At 42.0% G+C, this 27365-nt stretch overlaps 2 protein-coding genes and 1 long non-coding RNA gene across 3 annotated transcripts in view; 2 read left to right on the top strand and 1 right to left on the bottom strand.

Annotated features, from left to right (window-relative positions):
* The first annotated feature begins 4203 nt into the window (after window positions 1–4203).
* FABP2 (fatty acid binding protein 2) lies at window positions 4204–8599 on the top strand. Its single transcript, XM_083460285.1, has 4 exons — window positions 4204–4390; window positions 6979–7151; window positions 7293–7400; window positions 8300–8599. The coding sequence occupies exons 1-4, from the start codon at window positions 4324–4326 to the stop codon at window positions 8348–8350; spliced, it is 399 nt and encodes a 132-aa protein (XP_083316411.1). The 5' UTR covers window positions 4204–4323; the 3' UTR covers window positions 8351–8599.
* Window positions 8600–10958: 2359 nt separating this feature from the next.
* LOC310686532 lies at window positions 10959–24124 on the top strand. Its single transcript, XR_014515981.1, has 3 exons — window positions 10959–11273; window positions 18880–23927; window positions 24086–24124. It is a non-coding gene; the product is annotated as an uncharacterized lncRNA (long non-coding RNA).
* Window positions 20697–27365, bottom strand: part of USP53 (ubiquitin specific peptidase 53) — a 30096-nt gene continuing 23427 nt past the window's right edge. The window contains exons 16-17 of the mRNA XM_083460270.1: window positions 24098–25740; window positions 20697–23947 (exon numbers count right to left, since the gene is read on the bottom strand). Coding sequence (XP_083316396.1) covers window positions 24741–25740 — 1000 coding nt within the window. The 3' untranslated portion in view covers window positions 20697–23947; window positions 24098–24740. The remainder of the gene's footprint in view (window positions 23948–24097; window positions 25741–27365) is intronic.

The following is a 27365-nucleotide window of genomic DNA, read 5'->3' as shown; positions in this document are numbered from 1 at the left end:
CAGCATTTACAACAAGGTCCCCCATGCAATTGTAAACCACTCACTCCCTATGCACCTTCCCAACCACAACGGCACTTTTCTGGTCCCCTGCTATTGCCAATTCTGCTGTGAGTGTGCTGTATACCCATGTTTAAATGAAGCCATGTTGATCAGAGGGAGGGAAGGCAGGAAGGCAGAGGGAAGGCTGGCAAACTCAAAGGGCAATGAAGCAGTTGGTCACGCACGGGCATCAGCTTATGCCTCTCCATTCTGGGCACCTTGGTGTGCATCTAGTTCATCCCTGTCTTTGATCTCCAGCAGCAGAAGCAAGGCATGGGCATTGAGGGCCAACTCTAGTTGGTTTGAGTATGGTGCTGATAATGCCAAGGTCGCAGGTTCAATCCCTTGTATGGGACAGCTGCATATTCCTGCCTTGCAGGGGGTTGGACTAGATGATCACCAAGGTCCCTTCCAACTCTACAATTCTATGATCACACACTTTGGATTTCTTTTGGGTACTAAGATCCCCAGGCTGAGTAACTTGCATACAACAAATCCTCTGTCTCTGCACAATCTCTTCTCCTGGGTTCTCATTTTGCTGCTTACAGAACTGAATGGAGGAGTTCCTATTGGGAGCCATTTGTGAAATTATCGTCTGATATATTGCATGGTTGAAAATCATTGCTGATAACAAGAATGTCACAGTTCAGGTGCCAAGACCTGTTTCTTAACTGCAGCAATGAAATCGATAGGATGTGCCAAGAGTATGACTGATCCTCATTTAGCTAGCTGGCTAAAACATAGGGAAGTGCTTATCTTATCTCTCAGAATATCGTTTGAGAATTGCAGCTGAAATGTACCTGACAAAGTCCAGCCTGGCATCCTGCCTGCTAAATGGTTCCAGTCAACATTCATCCAATCAACTTAATATAGCAATTCCCTCCCCTGACTAGTAGAGTAATTTTGATCTCACAGACGGGATAGAAATATGAATCGGAATAGTGGGGCTCTTGGCTGCAAATATACATTTATAGCTCCAACTTCCCCAGTGGTGCTGTATCCAAAATTTCAGCTGCAAATTATATACACACTATTCTTTTAAAGCACGTTCAAAGCACAGTTTTCTCCTCAAAACTTTCTGGACACTGTAGTTTGTCAAGGGTTTTGGGAATTTGAACTCTGTGAGGGATAAACTACAGTGCCCAGTTTGCTTTGAGGAGGGGAAATATGCTTTGAATGTGGTTTAAGGGCACAGAATAGGCCTTCACCGTGTTGGCGCCCCACTTTTGGAATGCTGTCCCAAGGAAGGCACCATTATTACTTAACTTTTCTAAATTTCCTGCATTTCTTTTCCACCAGGCCTTTGTATTTTAGTAATCTACGGGCTCCTTTTCTCTTGAGGCAATGTAACCCTGAAGCTACAGACCTGCTCCTTCTGGGGGAGTGCAACCTCATCTAGAAGAGGCCATCTCCCTACTTCTTGGACCCAAGAACCTGGAACACAAAGCAGCTGTGTTCTACTTCAATTTACTGGCCCATATCCAGTCCATCACCACGTTCAAGCCCTGGTCTACCACCTGAACGGCAACTCCTGATTCATATGAAACAGACAGATAGAGCTTAGTATTATCTCCATATTGATGCCATCTCACGTATATCTCCGAAGGACAGCTCCCAGCATTTTCAGATAGATGTGGGGGACACAGGGGGCAAGGTGGAACCCTGCATTATGCCACAAGACAACTCCCATAGTGCAATAGCTCTCACCGTAACTACTTTCCTGAAATGTCCCTGCAAGTAGGAGCAGAACCACTTAGAAGGATGGCGTGGTTAACAGTGTCAAAAGAAATCTAGAAATCTAAGGAATCTAAAACAAACAGGGTTGCACTTCTATCTAGCTCCCAGAAAATGTGGGTGACCAAGGCAGTTTCAGCATCATGAGCTAACTGGAAACCAAACTGAAATGGGTCCAGATAATCAGTTTCTTTCAAGTATCCCTGAAGCTGGGCCACCACTCTTCCCCTACAATCACCTTGCCTCCAAAGTGGATATTCATCACTGGTGATAGTTGTTACACCAACCAAAGCATCACAAGGCAGTGTGCAAGCTCCAGAACTCTTCATCAAGCTGAATAGTAAACAGAGTAATGGGTGGGTGGGGAGAGGAATCTTTTTTGGCTGATGTTGTAGCCAAACAATCTTAAGATGAATGGGAAACGAGACAGTAAATATTCAAATGAAGCTCTTTATGTGCTGTGCAGGTATTAGGTTCCACCTGCTGGGAACAAAAAGCAGAACAATGACTAACTCCTCATTTCTGAAAATGTAACAAAATTGTTTAACCATTTAACCACTTGACAAAATGTTATGGGGAACTCAGAAGCTTGCCACACCAGTTTTGTATATTTTGGTTGCTTTAATATTTTGGTATTGTCCTAAAACAAACTTTGGAATTCTACTCATATGTGAAGCTTCTTCAAATATTTAATCCAAGGGCTTCTTCAAATATTTAATCCAAGCACCCAGCCTACAGACAAGTGGAGTGGGACTTTTTTAATTTTAAAAAAATCATAATCATCAATGTTTCTTAAGTGTTTTAAATCAGTGGGCATTTAGAGAGTGCTGGAGAGGAGGAAAGAGTTGAGAAAGTATGTGTGGGACTTCAAACGTACAGTGGTGCCCCACAAGACGAATGCCTCGCAAGACGGAAAACCCGCTAGACGAAAGGGTTTTCTGTTTTTGAGCTGCTTCGCAAGACGATTTTCCCTATGGGCTTGCTTTGCAAGACGAAAACGTCTTGCGAGTGTTCCGATTTTTTTCCGCTCCCCCCCCCCGCTTTTTCTAAGCTGCTAAGCCGCTAATAGCCTTTTAGCCGCTAATCCGCTAAGCCTTTAACAGCCGCTAAGCCTTTAATAGCCGCTAAACCGCTAATAGCGTTAATCCGCTAAGCCGCTAATAGGGTTGCTTCGCAAGACGAAAAAACCGCTAGACGAAGAGACTCGCAGAACGGATTAATTTCGTCTTGCGAGGCACCACTGTAGTCTAGAACTGACTGAAGCCAAAAGTAGGTTGCTGAAGAGCTATTATCATGCATGTTTGAATTGCTGGCAGCACACATTTCAAGTTCCTGATAGGTTCACAGAGATGTAAGAGTCGTTGTTCCTCAGAAAGTCAGTGTTGACTTTTTACTAGGCTTAGAGTGCTATACAGTGGTACCTCGGGTTAAGAACTTAATTCATTCTGGAGGTCCGTTCTTAACCTGAAACTGTTCTGAACCTGAGGTACCACGTTAGCTAATGGGGCCTCCTGCTGCTGCTGCGCTGCCAGAGCATGATTTCTGTTCTCATCCTGAAGCAAAGTTCTTAACCTGGGGTACTATTTCTGGGTTAGTGGAGTCTGTAACCTGAAGCGTCTGTAACCCGAGGTACCACTGTACTTGCTACTCATGTGTAAGCTTCACTGAGTTTAGTGGGGCTGTATATAGAGTTGAGAGTACAGGATTCTCACCCCTGTTTAAAATAATTCGCCACCGATTTAGAAAATACACATGGTAAGATGTTGCTCTCAAACCAGTCCTGTGTTGAGCAGGCATGTCAATGCTTTTTTTTTTTTTTTTTTTGGCACTATGGAGACACAGACATCTTCAGCAGGAGAGGTAACTTAGTACAGTCTGATCTTGTTTGCCTTGGCTGACCTGACAAATTCAAACCAATTAGCTGCCCTATACTTAAGATTCTCAGAATTTGAATTGGCAAAGCACCTAAGGCAAAACGGACAACAATGGCCAGGCTCCAGATTGAATGCTCTGCACTTGTCTTTCCCGCCCTTATTATACAGAGTGGAACAGCTTCCAAACACCACCTGGGGTTGGTTACAGCAAGGCAGTATGAAGAAGCTTTGTGCTCTCTCTCTTGGGTCAATATTTAATTTCTCTCAGCAGTAAGACACCGCAAAGAGGATTGATAAAGGTTTGCTAGTTCAAATAAGGACTTTCAATTAAACTAAACCCCCACCCTGATTCCTTTTCTCTTTGTGCTTTTTCTCTCTCTCTAAATCAACAGTCGCAGTTTAATATGTTATTCATAGCTGTACCTCAAAGAACTGTTGACTTGGGAACACTTACTCACTTCAGCTGGGTTTTCACAGGCACCCTTTGCAACAGGGTAAATAATCAGTTTTAGAAGCTAAATCTTATAGGGCCATGTGACTAAATTGCACTTTAGTCAGCCACACCAGTGTGTGAATTGCTTTCAAGATAAGTGAAGGCATAAATCTCCCCCAGGGAACTAAGGAATACCTCAGGTTGAGCAGAAATCACCTCTGTGTTAAGCTCCCCTCTTACAGCATGGCATTTGATGGCACCTGGAAGGTGGAGAAGAGTGAAAACTATGAGAAGTTCATGGAGGCGATGGGTAAGATCTGGATCCCCTTTGCCTCCTATGACAATGTTTGTTATCACTGCTATTTGAAAGCTTGGTGGACATGCTGCCCTTCTTTTCATGGTCTCCTTAGCCACTGATGTTCTGCTGCACTGTCTGCTACCTACTAAATCTCAGCTCTTCTATCCTTTAGAGAGAGCTTCCTGAAAAAAAAAAATACCTTGCCAGTAAATGAATCTTGCACAACCATTAGGGTTGCCTCTCCTCCTCCTCCTCCTATTCGTCCAACACGGGAGATGTAGTGATGTTGAAATGTTTTGCTAGGTTTTCCCCCCGCCTGCAGAGGGAAAAAATATATTTAGCACTGCTGGCATGTTGCAATAAAGAATTCACTGGTCTTTATTTTTATCCTGCGCTTTTTATACTGCGCTATCCAGCGTGGTATGCGTAATTTATGCCCTTGCCACCACTGTTTTATCTTCACAAGCATCCCTGTGAGGTGGAATGGCTGATAAAGCATGTTTGAAACATTCTTTCCTTCAGAGAATTCTGGGCAATGTAGTTTACCCCTCACAGTCACAATTCCCAGTACAGTGGTACCTCGGGTTAAGTACTTAATTCGTTCCGGAGGTCCATACTTAACCTGAAACTGTTCTTAACCTGAAGGACCACTTTAGCTAATGGGGACTCCTGCTGCCGCCGCGCCGCCGGAGCATGATTTCTGTTCTCATCCTGAAGCAAAGTTCTTAACCTGAAGCACTATTTCTGGGTTGGCGGACTCTGTAACCTGAAGCGTATGTAACCCAAGGTACCACTGTAACCCTTAACAAACTACAGTGCCTATATATATGTGTATATATACACTGGTGGGGAAGAATGTGCTTCCTATGTGCTTTAAAGATATAGTATGTATGCAGCCAGTCACCCTCTGAGCTTCACGGCTAAGGAGATTTTTCAACTCAGGTTTTCAAGCTCTTGGTTTCACACACACACACTAGCTCTTATCTTAGAAAGTTTACCTTTCCTCTTAATTGTGCTTGCAAAACTCAAGGCAATGATTTCCTGCTCTTATACTTTTCTAAGACTTAGCATCTCCTTGAGCACTCAATGGAATATGCCATATGCCCACTACAAAGCATTTGCAGCCCTCAAGCTGCTGTTGGAATCCATTTTATAAAAAAAATAAATTTTAAAACCGCCCCATATCCACAGGTCTCAGGGTGGTTCACAGGATTAAATCTCATCAACCCCAGCCCTCTTCAGCCCATACATTCACCCTCCTCCTATAGGCCATACATTCACCCTCCTCCTACAGGCCAGCCACATATATGCAACTTTCTTCAGCTGACTCTCACCCACTCCTGAAAAACCTTCCTGCCCAATATTTGGTGCTTCCAAATAAGGGCTTAATACTGCAAATGCGTCATTGAGATATTCCAAATGGGTGGTTGATAGGAAACAAATCCGATTCAGTTCACATTTGGAGGCAAACTTACCTAATCTACACTTTCTGAAACACTGTATTTTACTCTGCAAACCACCTTGAGCTCTTACGATGAAGGGCAGTATATAAATCTTAATAATAATAATAATAACCCCCCCATTAAAAAAGAAGTCACATTTTTCTTAATTTTGCAATGCAATCCTCTAGTCGAGTAATGTGTGTGCAAAAGTGCACACACTAGGGTAAAGTGTGCATATAAAAATGAATATGTTAGTGAAAATAGCAAAGAAAAATGCTTTATAGTAGGGAAAGTTGCTTTGCAAACAAGACTAATATTTGCATACCAAAATGTATCTATTAGGAGAAAACGTTGGTGAATTTTTGTGAAGGTAGTTTTTAATAATTGCAAACTGATGTAAAAATGTGAAGAACTGAAGATTGGAAAAATGAGAAACAACAAATTATTTGGGACAGGTGTTGTTTTTTTTATTAAAAAACAGTGCATTTTCCAGGGAAAGGGAAAATCCAGATTAAATGAGAAGAAATGCAGGCTTTGATACTGACTATATCAGGTGCACACTGCAAAAAATTGCATGTATGAGGAATGTACATTCCACAACGAACATCTGGAAGCAGCCCTACATAGCTGTTTCACGTTGAGCTGCATCCATTTATGCCACCCCCAAGATGTTTTCAATGATATCTTCCTTCTCCCTGGCTCAGAAGAATATAGAGAGCTACATAAATCAATTGCTGAATGGATTTACACTAATGAAGGCTCTTTTCAAAGAGAGCAGAACAGAAGGACAGAAAGTTATCTATGTACTCAGGGTTATTGAGGTAACAAATATTAAAGAGAAATGTCAAGGACCCAGCATTAGTTTGTCCAATGTGTTTTCCAAGCCTTTGTCTATGGCATATTGCAGATCACATATGGTTCACACGCTGCCTTAAAACCATGGCAGACCAAGAGCATGGGGATATGCAGAAAGGATATCTAGAATGGGTGTGTTAGCAGTGAACACCATAGAAAACTATTTCAGAGGTCAAAAAGAAGAGAGTCTTGGGTACAACTTGCTCAGTGCTAGCCTTCTATTAGTCAATTTGCTTGCTTTTTTTCCTTTTTTAAAGAACATTCCTACTGGGTGTTTTACTTGCTACCCTCTTCCCTTCCCAGGTATTAATTTAGTAAAGAGAAAACTGGGGGCCCATGACAACCTGAAGATCATTATTCAACAAGATGGAAATAAATTCACCATCAAAGAATCCAGCAATTTCCGCACAATAGAGATAGTATTCAACCTGAAAGAGAATTTTGACTACAGCTTGGCTGACGGAACTGAACTCCATGTAAGACACCTGTTCTCCTGTGATGGTTTTGTTCCTGTGGGGCAAGTCTGCAGTACACAACTGATTTGGTTCGGGGTGCTTTCTAGGAACGTTTAAGCTGAACCATATTTTAAAATGTCCATGTCTTTCTTTATGTTGTAGGGCAACTGGGACCTGAAAGGCAACCAGCTCGTAGGCACATTCCACCGGAAAGATAATGGGAAGGAACTTAAGGCACTGAGAGAAATCGAAGGAGATGAAATGATTCAGGTACGTTCAGCAGGAATAGCTAACAGATCTTCTTAAGTTTTATTTTCCTTTGCTAGCAACAACAAAAACCATTTAGGTTCTTGACGAGGAACAAAGGAGATGTTCTTAAATTCTGACCCTAAGCTAATTTACTTGAAAGTCCAATTTACTTTCCGTTTAAAGGAAACAGGAAGGAGATACCTGTTTTTCCTCGGTGAATTGAAAGGGTTAGGATTACAACCTGAGGGAGACATTTCTTCTTGGCCGTAAAAGTTCAGAACTTGGATTACCTCAACCTGTTTAAAAAAAAGATATTATAACAAGTTGGAGCTGCCACAGTGTTCCTGTTCAGGGTGTCAGCCAGCCACTCAGACTTCTGCATGCCATCCCCAAATTCTTATTTTTCTGTGTCTTTCTTCACAATAAGCTTACTTATTGGGATGATTCTGGTAATTCTGGAAACCTTTGGGTTTCCCCAAACCTGCTGATACTGCCCTCTTGTGTTTCCGGTGCCATTTTGGCTAACCAACTTTTACTTTCTAAAATAATGCATAAACGGAAGCACAACCATCCTTTGAAATTCTCACTTCTCCAAATTTTGTAGGGCCTTTCTCTAGCCAAGTAACGTCTATGAAACGACAGATACTAGCATAAAATGTGCATAAAAATGCATATGTTTCTGAAAATGCCATAAAAAATGCATTACTAGCCAGTTGATGGAGAGGGGAGTCCACCCATTTGCTGTCTTCCACAGATTCACTTCCTTTGTTCCCCTTAATGTCCCTCTAAATATGCATTGGGTGTGCTTTAAATATAGGGTGTGGATCTGCTCAGTAACTGACAACATTTTTCTCTCCTCTCCTTCCTCTTCACACTCCAATAAGTAACATTCTGATTCTCTCTTTTTTGTACTATTTCAGACTTACGTCTATGAAGGAGTTACAGCAAAGAGAATCTTCAAGAGAGGTTGAACAACAGCCCAGGATTGAAATCTGAAATAAAACTGTACTTTATTTATGGAAACTGTAATTTCCCCACCGAGCACAAGAATAATGGAGTTCTGATATGCTTGCCAACATACTATAACTGAAATGCAACTAATGTATGTTTATAATACCCATGTCTGTTTAGATAAATCAGTCTTAGCAATACCATTTGTCTACCTTTTATAAATAATAATGATGATGGTGTTGGTGGAAATAAACATTACTTCTACTCTGCTTTTTGGAAGCCACATTTGTCTTTCATTATTGCACATGAATGTTGTTTTCTTTTTAAAAAAAATATATTAGATCATGAAGCTGCAGCCTTCTGTTGGTTGAAGGATTGGTTCCTGTTGGAGAACACTGATGTCCTAGATCTGGAAGGGTTTGACAATGCCTTTGGTTGGCATGCATATTTGTGGTATGACAAGGCGAAAGTTCATAAACTGTTCAAAAACCATATTGTCAGGAAAACAATTTTTGCCGTCTGGTTGAAGTATAAGGATTTACTAGAAGGCAAGACCCCGAGGTGGTTATCACCGATGGAAGCCAAGGCTCCAAAAAAAAGACCCAATATGGAGGCCTACTGGCCAAAATATTGGGAATTAATTGAGAGATCTGGAGATAATTGGAAGCTGCAGAGCCAGGATAAATTAAAAAGCAAGGTGCGAGACTGGCTACATTATGCTCAAATTCAAGAGGTTTTTAAAATGGACAAAAAAGTTGGTTTTCAGGTGGAAAAATCGAAATTGGAGACGGAATTGCTAGAACCAAAGACCAAGGTACTTTCGAGAATGTATAACTTGCTGCTTAAATGGAATACACAGGATGAAACAGTTAAATCTGCTATGATAAAATGGGCACAGGATGTTGGACATAACATTATGTCTGAGGACTGGGAAAGGTTGTGGAACACCGGTATGAAGTTTACGGCATGTACTGCCCTGAAAGAGAACATTATGAAAATGGTATACCGGTGGTACATGACCCCAGTCAAGTTAGCTAAGATATACCACCTGTCTGACAATAAATGTTGGAAATGTAAGGAGGCAGAAGGGACATTCTTTCACCTCTGGTGGACCTGCCCGAAAGTGAAGGCCTTCTGGGAAATGATATATAATGAATTGAAAAAGGTATTTAAATATACCTTTCCCAAGAAACCAGAGGCCTTCCTCCTGGGCATGGTGGACCGGAAGGTGTTAAAAAAGGATAGAACCTTGTTTATGTATACAACTACAGCAGCAAGAATTCTTATCGCAAAGCACTGGAAGACACAAGATTTACCCACACTGGAGGACTGGCAGACGCAGATGATGGACTATATGGAATTAGCAGAAATGACTGGCAGAATCCGAGATCTGAGCGAAGAAAAAGTTGAGGAGGACTGGAAAAAATTCAAGGACTATTTGCAAAAGTACTATAAGTTGTTTGAATGTTAAGAATGTGTACGATTAGGAAATGTTATGCTCCTGCAATTTAATTAGGTAAATGACAAGTAAGTTATAACAGAGGAAAATAAGACAATTCGAAACAAATATATTATGTTTATTATAAAGGTACTAAAATTGAACTACAATTTTTTCTTGAAATTGGTTACATAATAATTGAAAGGTACAGTAAGTTGTGAAATAAGGTAACAAATTGCTGACAATGTGAGTTTAAAGAATGCAATGTTGGGAGGACGTGAGGAGGTCCACAGGAGAGTAACTTTTGGAAAGATAATATGAAATTTAATTTTCTTTTTTTTCTTTCTTTTCTTTCTTCTTATCTTTTTATATCTGTCTATTTATAAAAATTGTTTCTTGCTCACTGTTTTGTAACAGATGTTGTGAACTAATGGAAAAGAAACGCAATAAAAACTTTTTAAAAAATAAAAAAAAAATAAAAAAATATATTAGATCACTCCATTTACATAATGCAAACAATATGAGGGCACAGCCCAGCACTTAAGTCCGTTTACTTGATCTGTCCACCCCATTCCCTTGAAGAACAGATTTACAAGTGATATTAATATTACCAGTTTTAAAGCAGTTTAAAAGATTTTAAAATAATTAAAAATTATTAGTAAAAGAGGTGAAAACATCAGCACCTATGGGTCTGGATAGGCTTGCCTAAGCAAAAAAATGTTTTAACCAGGCACCGAAAAGAGGACAGCAAAGGCAGCCGCTACACTAAAGTATCAATTTCTTACAACCGCAGAGCAAATAATATTGCAGCTCACCTATTCAGTACTTGGATTTTCCCTTAGACACTTCTGACCCTGACGGAAAGAATGGGGGGGGAAAAGTCTATTGAAACAGGACAATATCGTTTCCCGACTCTTCTTCTTTCTTTGACTATCTCTATGTCCTCTATGACGCAGTCACGCACGAGACAAAGAGATAGGAAACTAATAGAGTCGCGCCTCACAAGCACATCCTGTGTGCAGGTGAGCCTCTACCTCCGCTCGCTCCCGCTTTAACCTTATGGGCGAAAAATATAGAAAGCTTCCGCGAGGTGAGGCTCTCGGCTCCAAGGGGCCGGATTTCCGTGTTCCTCCGGAAGTCTCTGTCCGGGTGCGCGCGTGTCTCTCTCTACTTTTCGGCCGTTGAATCTCTACGGGCGCAGGCTGCGGACGTGCGCCGGGCGTCGTCTTGCCGGCCGGACCTTCTTCCCGCGTGGGCGAGCCGCGTCCTCCCTCCGCCGCGTCCTGCCTGGCTTGCTCACTTTCCGGCGCAGGGGCGATGGAGCTGGCGAACGGAATAGAGCTGCGAGAGCGGCGCCTGGCGGAGCGGGAGCCGGGGCTGGCGGGGGCCGCAGGGGCCGCGCCCCGCGGGCCGCCCCTCTCGGGGACGTCCTACTGGCTGGACTTGTGGCTCATGGCCGCCTTCAACCTGGCGCTCTTCGTCTTCGTCTACCTGCTGCCGTGACGGTAAGAAAAAGGAGACCCTCCCCTCCCCCAAAACCCTGCATTTCGCATCAAAACTTTTCCTCCAAGAGGCTCGAGGCGACTTGCGTCTCCCCGCTGCCCTCCAACGTATCCTCAACAACAGCCCTGCGAGGTAGGCTAGGCTGGCCCGAGGGGGAGGTGGGGATTCGAACTCGGGTCCTCCCTCGTCGAAGGCTTCCTTCTACGCCAAATGGCGCGAGGGTCCTTTTTCTAGGGCTCTTCCTCAGGCTAGAGGGGAGAAGGGGAGCTTGATGCTTAAAGCCAAAGCTTTCCAGTGTAGGAGGAGCGTAGGAGGAGACAGCAAGCTCCTTGGTCGGGTTCTGCTAGCCTAGCAAGGGTGTGCAGGTTGTTGTAAATAAAAATATGCCCTTTTCCCTTATGGGGTATCCAAGAGCCCATATAGAGTCGTTACATAAGTTCCCTATTGGTAGGAGAAAATAACAGAGGCCAACCAGAGAATATTGAGAAGCAAAGCAGCTAGTAAGCTTGATCTTTATTGATCTGTTGCAACAGGGTGCTCCCCTCACACGCAGGAGAGGAAGAGGACCCACAAAAATGCTGTGCAATGGCTTATAAAGACTTTTGAAATTCCCATCCTCTAGACCAAGACCACCCCCAGAAACATTATGCATACATCACAGAAGGGGTGTAACCTAAGACCACCCCTCAGATACATCCCACCTACATCACAGAAATTTAAATGTTGTTTTTCTCCTGTCACAGTTTATCTCCTGTCTGGCAAGTTACTTGATTGGATTTCTTGGGGATCCTGGCCATTCTTTTGTAGTGGTAAAATACTTATTTCCTGGGCCAGGTCACAGGCTCACACCTTATTCAAACAGACATATCCTTGAGACAGGATTTGAGAGGAAAGAGACAATGGGGAGGCTTTTCCAGGTTAACCTTGCAGAGAAAGGATTTGGTCAGTTTAGGAGTCAAAATGGTTCCAGGTTGGTCTTCCTGTGTTGATCTATGTATGTGCAGTTATGAACATTACCATATATCTAAGACCATAAAATTCCTATCACAAGGTAACAGACGGCGTTGGGAGGAGGAAATACTTACCTGTGACAAAAGAGGGAGACAGATGTCCAAGGGGGGGATTAGGGGTGAGCTCGTGTTTTTAAGTTCCTTCTCCAAAATGCCACCCGGCCGTGGCAATAAGGGTTGTAAGAGTTACCTGAGTGAGAGGCAGCTTGCCTATGGTTGACCCCCTGTTTCAGTTGGAAATTATTGGCATGCTTCAAATAGCTTTGAAACTCTTTTGGTTGCTAGAGTCTTTAGGCAAGAATTTGGACTCTTAGAAAATAAGAAATCTTCGCGGCGCTGCTACCTTTTACAGCCATACCTCACGTTGCGTTTGCTACAGGTTGGGCGTTTTCAGGTTGCGTCCCGCAGCAGCCCGGAAGTAACGGAACTGGTTACTTCTGGGTTTCGCCGCTCAAAATGACGTCATGCGCAGAAGCGGCGAATTGCGACCCACGCAGACACAGGTTGCATTCTGCTCATATCTCCAGAGACAATGGAGTGTGCCTCCGGAGGGTGAAGTTGAACCTCTGCATTAGCAGCACCAAAGTGACCTTCCCAGGGTGCAAGCCTAGGAGGTGGGCTGTATGGAGGTCCTGGGCTGCCCAGATGGCAAGACTCATTGATCTCATTGATATAGAATCATAGAATAATAGAATCATAGAGTTGGAAGAGACCACAAGGGCCATCGAGTCCAACCCCCTGCCAAGCAGGAAACACCATCAGAGCACTCCTGACATATGGTTGTCAAGCCTCTGCTTAAAGACCTCCAAAGAAGGAGACTCCACCACACTCCTTGGCAGCAAATTCCACTGTCGAACAGCTCCTACTGTCAGGAAGTTCTTCCTAATGTTTAGGTGGAATCTTCTTTCTTGTAGTTTGGATCCATTGCTCCATGTCCGCTTCTCTGGAGCAGCAGAAAACAACCCTTCTCCCTCCTCTATATGACATCCTTTTATATATTTGAACATGGCTATCATATCACCCCTTAACCTCCTCTTCTCCAGGCTAAACATGCCCAGCTCCCTTAGCCGTTCCTCATAAGGCATCGTTTCCAGGCCTTTGGCCATTTTGGTTGCCCTCCACTGGACACGTTCCAGTTTGTTAGTGTCCTTCTTGAATTGTGGTGCCCAGAACTGGACACAGTACTCCAGGTGAGGTCTGACCAGAGCAGAATACAGTGGCACTATTACTTCCCTTGATCTAGATGCTATACTCCTATTGATGCAGCTCAGAATTGCATTGGCTTTTTTAGCTGCCGCGTCACACTGTTGGCTCATGTCAAGTTTGTGGTCAACCAAGACTCCTAGATCCTTTTCACATGTACTGCTCTCAAGCCAGGTGTCACCCATCTTGTATTTGTGCCTCTCAATTTTTTTGCCCAAGTGCAATACTTTACATTTCTCCCTGTTAAAATTCATCTTGTTTGTTTTGGCCCAGTTCTCTAATCTGTCAAGGTCATTTTGAAGTGTGATCCTGTCCTCTGGGGTGTTAGCCACCCCTCCCAGTTTGGTGTCATCTGCAAATTTGATCAGGATGCCCTTGAGTCCATCATCCAAGTTGTTGATAAAGATGTTGAATAAGACCGGGCCCAAGACAGAACCTGTGGCACCCCACAAGTCACTCTTCTCCAGGATGAAGAGGAACCATTGATGAGCACCCTTTGGGTTCGGTCAGTCAGCCAGTTACAAATCCACTGAGTGGTAGCATAGTCAAGACCGCATTTTACCAGCTTCTTTACAAGAATATCATGGGGCACCTTGTCAAATGCCTTGCTGAAATCAAGGTAGGCTACATCCACTGCGTTCCCTTCATCTACCAGGCTTGTAATTCTGTCAAAAAACGAGATCAGGTTAGTCTGACATGACTTATTTTTCAGAAATCCATGCTGACTATTGGTGATCACAGCATTCCTTTCTAGGTGCTCACAGACTGTTTGCTTAATGATCCAAAGGAAAGCAGAGCAACATGTTTGGCACCAGCTTGGCTGCAGTAATTGCTGGGAGGAGGCGTACAAGGCGCCATCCAACTGCTTTTAGGGACTCCACTCTGGTTTTGAGTAGGTTTACTTCCTCAGCTTTTCTTCTCTCCAAGATCTCCTGCAAGGCAACAGAAGTTTAGGATGGGTTTTTCTTCTTTTGAAGTTGAGCCCATCTCTTCCTTACCTCCCTCTACAGCTCCTGCCAAAACCACTTTCTAGTTCAGGGGTCAGCAACCTTTTTCAGCCATTGGCCGGTCCACCGTCCCTCAGACCATGTGGTGGGCTGGACTATATTTTGAAGAAAAAATGAACGAATTCCTATGCCCCACAAATAACCCAGAGATGCATTTTAAATAAAAGGACATATTTTACTCATGTAAAAACACACTTATTCCTGGACCGTCTGCGGGCCAGATTGAGAAGGCGATTGGGCGGCATCCACCCCCCCCCCCCAGTCTTAGGTTGCCTACCCCTCTTATAGTTTAAGCAGCCAGTTGAAGCCATTTCCCCAGGTGTGGCCACTGTTGCATACTGAAAGCTTCTAGGTTCCATAGGTGAGAGCTGAGTGCAGTGTGGGGACCAAAGGTGGACATACTACTGCTGAAGGAGTACCACCAGCGGCACTACCCCTCCCCGAACACCCCATACACCCCACCTTTATACGCAGAGTAAAAAATCAAGATATTAGTTTATTCTAATAGCCCTTTACCAGAACAATATAAAGCAAAGCATTAAAACAGTCGGAAACAAATTACACTCACAACTAGAGTGGGGCCTAAATTGCAACTTAACCATTCCTTTGGTGTGTATGTATAAAAGGTTTAAAAAGTGGGAGAGGGGGAGTTGAAAATATGTAAAATGCTGGTTAGGACCATAAGATTCACACATTTTGGCCAATTACAGCTCAAGAGAATTCAAAATGACTGGATAAGATCCATAATATTTTGCTTAAAAAATTTTGGGAGCATCATTGAAAAGATGTGGGAAAAGTCTTACCCTTTAGATTTTGCTTAAAAATAGAAGTGTTCATAGAGGTGTCATCTGTCTTCTACATGTTATTCACCAAAATTTTATGAATATAGGAAAGTTATTAACCACTAGTGGGAAATGCCCAGGAATTTTTAGAATTCAGAAAATATTGAGATTTTTAAATGGATAGTGTCATTTGTGAATTTTGCTCCGTCATGCTGAAGATCAGGTGAAATAATGCTGAAGTCACATTTTGGTCAGCCTCCTTGACTCAAAATGGAACCTGGCATCCAGACGTTTGTGAGGGCCCCCTCCCCCATTTGGGTGGCTCTCATGCCAGCCTTAGGGACGATACCTCAAGAGGCAGCCAAACCCATAGAAAACAAATCATTTCCCAAAATACATAGCAGATGATGGTTGTTGGTAATTAATAACTTTCACTATTCTAAGGCAGCCCACTCGTCTGTCTAACTAGGTGACAGCAAGCAACTCCCCAGGGTTTTATGCAGGAGTCTTTTTCCAGCCCTATCTGGAGATACCAAGGATTGAACCTAGAACCTTCTTCATGTCCTTTACCACTGAACTCCCTGTTAGTTTCTGTTTTGCCACTGAGCAGTTGCGTGGAGTCACAGGACTCTGTTTACATTCCTGGGATTCCATACTATTGGAAGTCTCACAGGAGAGGAGACGGGATGTGACGTTAGTGGTTTCCTGTTTCCTTTGTTCAGTTGCTCTCTGCTTTCATGGAGAGAGGATGTCTTTTCTGCCTGCGTAGCTTAGAAATACAACTCTTTGCAATGTAGCCATAAATCTCATCACTTTCCCATGCTGCTGGAAACTCTGCTTAATGGAATGTGCCTGAGGCCTCATCTAAGGCTTGGTTCATTAATTATTCGTCGGAGGCGATTCTGAAGGCTCGGCCAGAGGAAAATGAGGCTTTATCAGCTTGGCCGAGTGGAAATTCCGATTATAAGGCAGCCCACTTGACAGCAAGCAACTCTCCAGGGTTTTATGCAAGAGTCTTTTTCCAGCCTTATCTGGCGATACCAAGGATTGAAGCTGGAACCTTCTTCAAGTAGAGCATGTCCTTTACCACCGAACTCCCCCCCCCCCGTTTTTTTACAGTTGTGTAAAAAGAAAAAAGAAAGTCCAAAGTCTGTACTACTCAAACATTCTCACAAGGTGAGAAAGCAGCTTGGCAAATGCAACATTTTTGATGTGAAATAAAAGTGAAGAGGGGGAAAGAAAGAAAGATAACTCAAATCCAAAGTGGGTACTTTTTATTATTCCAGTGTGTTGCTATCATGCCTGCATGATTTTTGGACAAATCCAAAAAACATAAAAGTTGAAGTGCAAAGTTTTCTCAAACATTTTAACTGTTCGTAAAACCTAGTTATTATCTTCCTCAAGGACAGCTTGGTTGTTGCAATACATATGTAGAGGCCAAATATTGTTTCTATTGCATCGGTTGGACATGGTTGTCTGGCATGCTGTCAGTTGGACTGGGCTCAACATCAGGGTGGGAGGTGATACCCAACTTTGTCCAGCATCACATAAGTATCGTCCTATAATTGATGCTGCTGTGGTGTCCATCAGTGGATGCCAAAGGTGTAAGAATAGGCTGAAAGCACGCACGGCCATTTAGAGAGACATTACTATGGTTGGAGGAGTTTCACATATGTGTTCAATTAAGTACCGCAGTCAAACATTTTACTGATGCTGAGATTAGATTGGATCTGGAGCTTTTGCAATAAATGTAATAATGGCATACTGACAATGCAATAGAGCCGACTTGGTAAGTGATTTTGCTGATTGTGGCAAATGTACAGGCTTGCCCAGAATTTCATGTAATGTTTTCAGGATCTGCAGAAACGACTTACTATGGAACTCTTACAATGTCTTGAAGTTGTTTTTTAATATGTCACCTGTGGTTTTGAGAACACAGAGGTAGTCAAAACACGTGCAGCAGAATTGTATCAACTGCCACCTTGCCAAAACTAACTTCAGCAGTTTATTAAGGAGTTTGGTAATTAGCACATTAATTAACAGGAGTGCCTGGCGTGCTCTGGTCCATGGGGTCATGAAGAGTCGGGCACGATTAAACAACAATTGCCAAACCTGGGCTTGGAAAAACTGCTTGTTCCCATTTGTGCACATTCACAGCAGTATTAAGAAACCCCACAGGCACCAGTCACATTATGTGATTAGCACAGATCCAATTGTGCCCACATGCAAATCTCTGGATGCCAAGTTGGCAACTGACATCTCTATCTAGCTGGCTCCTGTATCTTTCTTAAGCAGATAAACAGAGCAGCTCATTTATTGCCTGTATATCATACCTTGTTCTCCAAGGAGTACATGGTTCACCCCCCTCTTTAATCCCTACAGCGACCTGTGAGGTATGGTTAAGGCAGGCATGGCGAAACTTGGCCTTCCAGCTGTTTGGGGAGTACAACTCCCATCATCCCTGACCACTGGTCCTGTTAGTTAGGGATGATGGGAGTTGTAGTCCCAAAACAGCTGGAGGGCCAAGCTTCGCCATGCCTGGGTTAAGATGCTGTGACTGGCTCAAGGTCGCCCAGTGAGCTTCATGACTGAGCTTTGATTTGAACTTTGAACTGCCAGGTCCTAGACCAACACTCTAACCACTATACCACACCAGATTCCTGGAGTACAGTACTTCAGTTATTGGACCCCTATATGAATTTATTAGGTAAATGAATATGGGGAAAGCAGAATGTCACTTAGAGAAGGATCTGAAGTATTTTCCTTGAAGCTTCAATTTGCTTTCTTTTGCATTGTTTTATTTGATATTTTAATGTGTTGCATTGGGATTTGTTCTTTAAAATCTAAAGTGGTATAGAAATGAAATGAATAATAAGAATTTTCAGGGGGTGGAAATGCCACCTAAACACCCCATTGTGCAGACCATAAGCTAGGTTTAAGGAGCTGTTTGGCATTCGCTTATACAGTGGTACCTTGGGTTAAGTACTTAATTCGTTCTGGAGGTCTGTACTTAACCTGAAACTGTTCTTAACCTGAAGTACCACTTTAGCTAATGGGGCCTCCCTCTGCTGCCGCGCTGCTGGAGCACGATTTCTGTTCTCATCCTGAAGCAAAGTTCTTAACCCGAGGTACTATTTCTGGGTTAGCGGAGTCTGTAACCTGAAACGTATGTAACCCGAGGTAGCACTGTATACCTGAGTTTCTAACACTAATTCAGTCTTGATGGTTATGGATGGAAAACAATACAGTTGTACCTTGGAAGTCGAACGGAATCTGTTTCGGAAGTCCGTTCGACTTCCATAACTTCCAGAAACCTAAGAACCGATTTAAGGGGTGTGCATGGTGAGAAAATCTTTATGCTGGTTGAACTTTCACCTTAGTGCTACATGGACTGCAACCTGTGGTGGGTGTGGGTGTTTTGTGTGTGGTTAAAAATGCTTTTATGTCCTGCTGGCAGGCTTCGCAGAGGCATCTGCTTAGCTACAGTGGGAAACAGGGTTCTGGACTGCTTAGGTCTTTGGTCTGGTCCATTGGGTCTGCTTACATATTCAGTTTGTAGCGGGCACACTGACATACTATGTCCTAACTTCAGTTTTCTTCATCCAGCAGGACAACCTGATTCCATGGTAGAAAAGCTATTGTTGCCATTCCTCCAGCAGCATGTCTGTTCGGAACAAAGAGACGTTTGGGAAACTGTTACAGACTGTTCTCTCGAGAAGTGATGCCTGCGACAACTGCATTTGAACTGTTAGCACTCTTTGTTGAGCCTGCCAGACGTGTGGTTTGACCTTCTACTTTTCAACCTGAAATGGATGGAAGTTGTGCCTTATGACAAATGTTACGCTGCTGTTGATGCACTTAAAGGTTTTCCACTATATTAAAATGGTTCATTTTATCTATGCATTCACACTTTAAAGAGTAATTTGGAATAGATTGGAAGGCAGATATAACTGTTGATGTGCAGAAGAGTTTAAAAGTCTGTTCTGCAGATGGTTAAGGGTAAGCGGATATCCCTTTTATTGGGCATTATGGCCAATTCTAACAGCCAAACTGAATTATATAGGACAACTGTGTTTGTCCTTTGCAGTGACTGGCCTGTGTGGGTTCAGAGTTTCACTACAGAACATGTGCATGCCTGAAGGTAAGCACAATGCCTTCCTAGCCTCTTATCACACACTGGGCAGTTTCTCTTTAAAAACACTTTGTTCTCAGCGTTGCCTAAGAGCTGTCACATGGAAGAGGGAGCAATCTTGTTTTCTCCTGCTCTGGAGGGCAGGTCTCGAATCAATGGCTTCAAGTCGCAAGAAACAAGATTCCGGCTGAACATTCAGAAAAACTTTCTGACAGTAAGAACAGTGGAACAGACTCCCACAAGAGGTGGTGGTGGTGGACTCTGCTTCATTAGAGGTTTTAAAATAGAGGTTGGATGGCCATCTGTCATGGATACATTAGCTGAGATTCCTGCATTACAGGGGGGGTGGACTAGATGATCCTTGGGTCCCCTCCCAACTCCTAAGATTCCATGATTCTATGCTATGAAAGGAGTGGTTGAGAAGAAGGAAAAAACCATTCAAAAATGGAGGGGTGGGCAGGGAATGAAGGTGTGTCTCCCTTGCCATACAATATGAACAGGGTATGAACTAACATTGCTGCCACCAATGTAGGCCCCAGTATCACTGTGCATGGTAGTTACAGTATATGCTTATACAGTCAAATCCATTCTGAAAGTCCGTTTGGCTTCCAAAAATAGTTCACAAACCAGAACAGTCACTTCCAAGTTTGCAGTGTTCGGGAGCCAAAACGTTTGGGAACTAAGCTATTCCAAAACCAAGGTACGACTGTATGTATTGAAAATCTGAAACTAGAGCACATAAGAAAATTGGTATTTAAAAGGTCAATCACTTTTATGCTAGTCTGGTTATAGCCCCACAACTCTTGTTCCACTTAAGTGTGTACAGAGCTGCAGCCTTAACAAAGCGGAGACCACGCTAAATGAGTTTGGACTTAATCCTGAACTTGACCCGTGTCAAATATGTTTCACATCAAGGAATTCATTTCATTTCAGCCTTTGTACAGCACAGGCAGCTGCACCCTTCCAGATTTTGTTAAATTCCCAATCCCCAGCAGCAGCTGGAGGACCACAGGTTAGCCACCTGTTTACAGGAACACAAGTCTCACAAAACCCTGCAAGGTTAATTCTTAGATGCAATGAAAAATGCAATAGAGCAGAAGGAAGTCACGAAAACAGATTTTCTACCAGCTAGCTTGCTCATTTGACACAAAGGTTAACAATCCCAGTGTGAGAGGTCTTTCAGTGGTAAGCAACATTATATCCCTTTTCTTGAAAATAACATTTATCAACAGTAAAACACAAACCTCACTAGTAACAAACACACATACAAGTGAAGTAGATAAACACTCTGTAGGGTAACTCCATTTTTATCTGAGAGTTGAATGGGCAGAAAAATGCAATTTTGGATTAAAATTTTCTAGACAATGAAAATATTTTTACAAGACATGTTAAATGCATTTAACATTACAAAAGTCATACAAATCTATAATCTGAAGGGAACAATTATAAAAATAGGCACCCTGGAGAAGTCAAAAATCAATGTATGCACATTTGCTAGCAAATATTCATCTACTAAGAGTGCACGGTCAGTTAAAATTGACCATCCGTTATGACAGAAGCATTATCTGGTAGCCACAGATCTGTACAAAAGTTTGTCTACAAAGACTGAAAACGAAGAAACATCTAAGTTTCTTTAAAGGACATGTACACTTCAGAAAGTATGACGCTACTCAACTTTCTTACAAACAGAATACATTTGTTGACTGTGCCCACAAGCACATTAGAAACAAATCTACAAATTAACATTTCTCGTTTGTAAAGTGACACTTTGCTATGCACATTTTTAAAATGTAGTAACGCTCTTACAGTAGGTCATTCACATTTGTTAGTCTTTACATAAATACTGCAAATTCAAATACATTTCAGTAAGAGCTTTCAACTGTACACTTAAGATTCCAGTACTTGTCACAATGCCACTTCTGCCCATGAAGGCTTTACAACAACATCGCATGTTATTTGTCTATAAGGAATGAGAGAGAAAAGTTTATCTACTTATTTTAAAAACCCTCAAGTACTGTATTAGAAACAGGAACTTTACACGACTGCTTTTAGATGAAATTCCTTCTGTCCTAAATGAAGGGAAAAGGTTTGGTTTCACTTGCAGTTCTAAGTGTTGTAAGTGTGTGTTATATGTACAAGCTTGCAGCAGCACTACTGATAGAAGCAGCAAAGGAGGCAAGAAGATGTAGAGCAACTGTTGAAGGATATTTGGTCTGGTGCATACATACTGGTAAGCAACAAATCTTAGGTTATGTTTATGGTTAAGACACTTAACGTAAACATAAGAGGTCTGTTCAGACATTACATGGCCTCCAAATCTAGACTAGGCATGACTGAAGATCCCAGATTCAAATAAATGTGAAATCTCACGATGCAGACATTACTTTATGCCAACAATGATGAAACATGCAAGTCCTCAAACAAAGCAATGTCTTGAATAGACTCAAAGTCTTGGGCAGCTATGCTATGATTGTCACAATTTGGTTAAAAGCACAAACATATTCTGGATTTAATCCAAGTACAGTGCAAGCATTATGGAGTGTTTGAAAAATATATTAACTATTACTATGATTAAAGCTAAAAGGCATTTACATTTTCTCTCCCAGCAATCATCTTGAAGGCCTTATTTATTCAAAACACTTATAAAAAGTGAATTAAAGGGTTTTATCCAGTAAAGTTGTCCTGTCCATGCAAGGACTTATGCTTAAGCATCTTGAGACAGTTGAGGAACCCCCAGAACATATTTAGGGGGCAGCTGAGAGAGGGAGGGGAAGCTCCATAATACAAGTGGAAGTCCTTTCACAAACAGGATCATTTTGCAGGATGCAACCCACAGTCTTTTGCCATAACATTTCCCCTCTTCAAAGATCTGACTGATTCCATGATAGCTCCTGAGGAATATTTTGTTTTGTGCCCCTGCTTGTAGTTTTAAATAAAATGTTTGGAAAGCCAAACAGTATTTTCTATACATGCAGAGATATATAAATAATGTTTTCCAGAGCAAGTTTCAATATAAAAATATATTTATACAATTCATGATATGAAAATCTTTCCTGCAGCACAAAGACAGTCCCAACCAACCCCTAGCACATCCAACTGCTATGCAGAATTTGCAATATTTAAAGTAGGCTGTGTGGAACACCAGCTATTGCTATTTGAAATTCTAGCTACTATTTTATATATTAAAATAAACTCAAAGTCACTTATTAAGGCATCATTTCAAATACTAAACATCTGATGGACTGACTTTGTTACAAGATATCCAGGGCAACAGAAATAATTAACTCAAGGAACTCAACATACTTTCTGCACAATTTTTCAGATTATATGTACCATTCTGTGCATAGTTCTGATATCAGGATAGCCTCCAGCATTTGTAAGATTGCAGTCTAAACTAAAATAGTTTTAAAGTGAGCCTACAACAGCAAGAAAAACCTACAACAGCAAAAAAACATCTTACCAATGTGGCAAGGCGACAGTAGTATTAGAACTACTGTAACTTTTTAGTTAACAGTACCTGAATATAAAGGGAAAGTCAAGACAACACTCCCATTAAATGCACTTTTCACAATCTTGCAAGGGGTTCCAGGTAAGATTCTTAGGTCGGGCCAGTACTTTATAAAGCATCTTCAAAAATACTTATTCTCTGTTTGCTCAGAACTCCTTAACAAGGGTCTGTCTCCATAGAAAAGCTCACCTCCTTACACTGATAACCACCTATAGACAAGGTGGCACATACGGCGTGCAAAGGTTCTTATCCTGGAAATGATCAATCTACAGGCAGGTAGCTAAATATTGATAGCACAAAGGTATGTAGGCCTGGGGGAAAAGGTCAGATGCAGCATGCAACCCATACATTGGCTACCCCTGAACTAACGAAATTCCCTTGGTTTATGTACACTAAGGACAGACCAGTGGCAGAGCTTCATGCTCCAGCACTGGGGGGTGGAAAGCAGGCGGGGGCGGGGTGTGCCACCCATAGGGGTGTGGCACCCAGCACGGGTGGGTGGGGCAGCCACAATGGCACCACACCAGGATCATGCTGCCGGGGGTGGTATGCTCTCCCTGCACACTTCTTCCTCCATCAGTAGTACAGAATCAATATGCCATATTGAGGTAGTACAGTTCCCAAAGGTCTATCACTTCAGTTTTAACATGAGCTGGTCTGAAAGTGCCTCCATGGGAAAAGAAACTTCCCATACAAACACACAAATCATTCCTTACTGTGAAAACTTTACATAACCAGGGAGCAAAATATTCCAATTGAAACCCAAAGTGACACAAACCCCTAGGAGACTGTACTTGTTACTGCATGTATCCTTTGGCGAAGTCTGTAAGTATGAACACCAAATAAATAATACAACACTGTAACCATAATTCATTAAGCCAGAACAGTAACCGTCATGGAGTGGCCTTCCCTTCCCACAACCCACCATTCCAAAACCATGAAAGGCTATTCTACATTAGAGATCTTGAACAATTATGCATAAGCATTTCCTGCCTGGAGAAGGGCCTTGGCTCAGTGATAGAGTACAGTGGTGCCTTGCAAGACGAAATTAATTCGTTCTGCGAGTTTTTTCGTCTTGCGAAGCAATGCACCCTGGGTATTAACGGTTTTAAGAAAAAGGAAACTTGCAAGCCCATAGGGAAATTCGTCTTGCATGTTTTTCGTCTTGCGAGGTACCACTGTACATGCTTTGCATGCAAAAGGTCCCAGGTAGGGCTGGGAGAAATTCCTGCCTAAAGCCATGGTGAGCCCCTGACAGTCAGTGCAGACACTACTGAGCTAGATGGACCAATGATCTGACTTGGTATAAGGCAGCATCCTATCTTTCTATGACTGATAAAATGGTGGTTGGTGATTAAAAGATGCATGATTTACATTATGTAATATAAAGAAAGTGCCCTGAAATAGAGATGAGTAACTAATATTAAACACTTGTGAGATCGGAACCCGAAGGAGGTATTTCATAATGATTTCTACTAGTTAGTCCAAGTCATATTAAAAAGGTGCAGCATTCATTAGTTGCAAAAAGCAAACTATTCCTATTTATCAAATGAATGCCAGTTTAAAGGGCATTGCTTGTAGATTCCAATTTTAAAAGTGTAACAATGCTGGCTGAATAATTCTGCATTAGCGTATAATGAGTGCAAATCTTGTTAAAGCACAAAAGTAACAGGTCCAAAAGTATTTGTATCTCTCTTAAACACGCATGCATGTGCAAAACCATCATTCAATAGCTGTAACTTCTAAATGAAGTATAAGTGAGGTACAGAAACCTAAACATTGCAACATGTTGGGGCTCCAAGCATTTATGCTCAATGGTTGCATATTCTACCTATTGCAATATATATTTCCAATGCTGGGTTTATGTCTCTGATCAGTTGTAGGATAATTTGATTCGGAATTACTGTGGTATGAAGTGTTCATCTGTATTCCACTTGGTGGCAAAGGTGTCTCTTTGTTTAACACGCCAGTGTCTGCAAAATACAGCTTGGGTCTCTGGTGGTATTTCATCCTGTATGTATCAGTCATACAGTTGTCAACTGAAAAATAAGTAGTAAGAGATACAATATCATTGGCATTTGCATCCAGGGAGCTAGCACCTTGTCCTGTGAGGCAAGCTCCCTTATGTATAGGATTATTGGATACAGCCTGCAGATCGTTTACTGATAAACTTGATGGAAAATTCATCTTGGAAGACTCATTTCCATGAAATGATTTAAGTCTTTCTTCATGTGTAAATGGACTTGCTTCAGGTACAGTCTTTGAAGTTACTCTTGCACCATGCCTTTCAACATTGGAAGGATTTGTGCCCGGTACTTCTGTTGGTTTTAAATCCACAGCAGATTCATATTCTAATCCATGCAAACCAGTGAGAGCATATTTCTTTGGTGGTAAAGGAGGAGGAAGATTTTGGTAAATCGCTTCTTGTGTGTCATCATCAGTTCTACTACTATACAAATGAAGTTTACGTTCAGCAGGTGCCGCAGATTCAGTATAGGAAGGTTTGGATATATTCTGTTGTAAGAAAAATGCAAGCGCTGGCCTAGGTCTAACTGTCCTTGTATGAGGCAACTGCAAATGGGAAGAGAAAGTCTCACTGTTCTGAACCTTTTCAGACATGGTTAAGTTCTCGCCGTTGTAAGAAGCTGAATTATCAGCACTGTGTACTGCTATGTTTGTTTCATCAAGTATCTCTTCAGTAGGCCACTGTGCAGAGCTTTGCTCACTAAGTGCATTGTTCTTCATTTCTCTCTCAGAGTGGTCTTTTAAAGCGGTCTGTAGTGTTAACGAAGGAAAAAGCTTCTTATTGCCATCAGGTATGTCAGTCCTAGAAAACAAAGCATTAAAGAATGAAAACCACTGAACACTTAAAACTGCAACCCAATTGTAGTTGAAGTCAACAAAAGAAGTTTCATGTTATTTCAATTATTCTGGTTGAGCTGCATATTTTGAAGGTTAGGCTAAGCCAGTTTCAACACTACCCAGCATTCAGAATGGACTGCTGATTAAGAGGCAGGACTATATAGATATCAGTATGGTTGATTATTCATGGCTGAGTCATTAGGGCAGAGTGTGTATTTAAGAAACCCTGTCCCAATTCAGCCCTCTTTCTTATCAAACATATGAAAAATTGTCACAACACACTACATCTCAGGAGAATACTGTAGAGAAAGGGAAAATCTTGCCCTACACTACTGATGGTGAGTGGCCTGATCCTCCCCAACAGGGAAGCTGTGGAGAGCACAGTATTTTGCATTATATGGTCTTCACACCACCACATCATGACCACAGACATTTTGCTAATTTTCAAATAATTCAACATCAGTTGTTTTTCAGGATCTCGGGAAAAAAGGTAAACTATTTTTATTGCACTGTTTTCTATGCATCTGAAGTGACCAACACCAGTTAACAGCTACAGGTATCACATGAAGATAACAGAATTCAAGTTAAAACACAGAAATAAAAAGGATTAACAAAAGACCTTCTTCAAATGCTCATCAGAACAATACTGATTTTACCTGGCATCACAAAGAAAGGACGCCACATGCAATTTCTCAGGAAGGCAGTTCCAAACCCTGGGAATCACAAAGCTTTATCTGGGTTGCCACCTACTGCATCTTATAGCAGACACACAGAGCAAAGCTTAAACTAATTATCATGGCATATTAGTAGATTGGCATAAGAAAAGGAGAGAGATCTTAAAGGCAGTTCCACATAGTACCCCTTACACTAATTTAACTTACACATTTACAAAAGAACAATGGTGCAAGATTGTCTTTAAGATTTTCAAACAGGGATGGGTATTCCAGTTGTTGTTGGATTGCAACTATTATCATCTCTGACTTTTGGTCATGACATCTGAAGGAGTGACAGGGCCCTTAAAACAATCTTGCATTGTTCTTTATGCTCTGAAATCTCAAAAATGTAATTTCAAGGCAATGTTCAGGGATTAGTCTAAGCCTTCAACAACTGGCCAAAATAACTAACAAACCTGAAAACCCAGTAGTTGCTATACAATGGCTGTGTTGGCACCGCAATGCTAAGCCATCCTGTGTACACAGTCCAAGTACTCCCACTTCACCTCCTTTCAGATGTGTGGGTAAACAAACCATGACAACTAGGTTAGTGGGATGTCCAAATCCCGGACTGTGGTTTGTTTTGCCTTAACAAACCATGACTGCAAGGTCAACAAGCCATGGTTTAGGCTGACATAGTGATTGTGAGGGGTGAAGTGAAGTCAGAGTGCTTGGACTGTGTATACAAGCTTGTAGCTCATGCACAGTATGACTTACCAAAGCACATTTTATGATTTGGTGTTACATGAGAACCCTGCCAATTTGTAGAAATGAGGATCTTGGATATCAGCAAAAATTCTTTTAAAAAGATGAAAGTTCTAAATGAAAATTTAAAACATTTTTTTACAAAATAATAAACTTATTTTTTCTACAATAA

Source organism: Podarcis liolepis (assembly GCF_965112155.1).
Source record: "Podarcis liolepis genome assembly, chromosome: 9".
Classification (NCBI taxonomy): domain Eukaryota; kingdom Metazoa; phylum Chordata; class Lepidosauria; order Squamata; family Lacertidae; genus Podarcis; species Podarcis liolepis.
The sequence above is the reverse complement of the archived record's forward strand: the minus strand, read 5'-3'. Positions and strand labels throughout refer to the sequence as shown.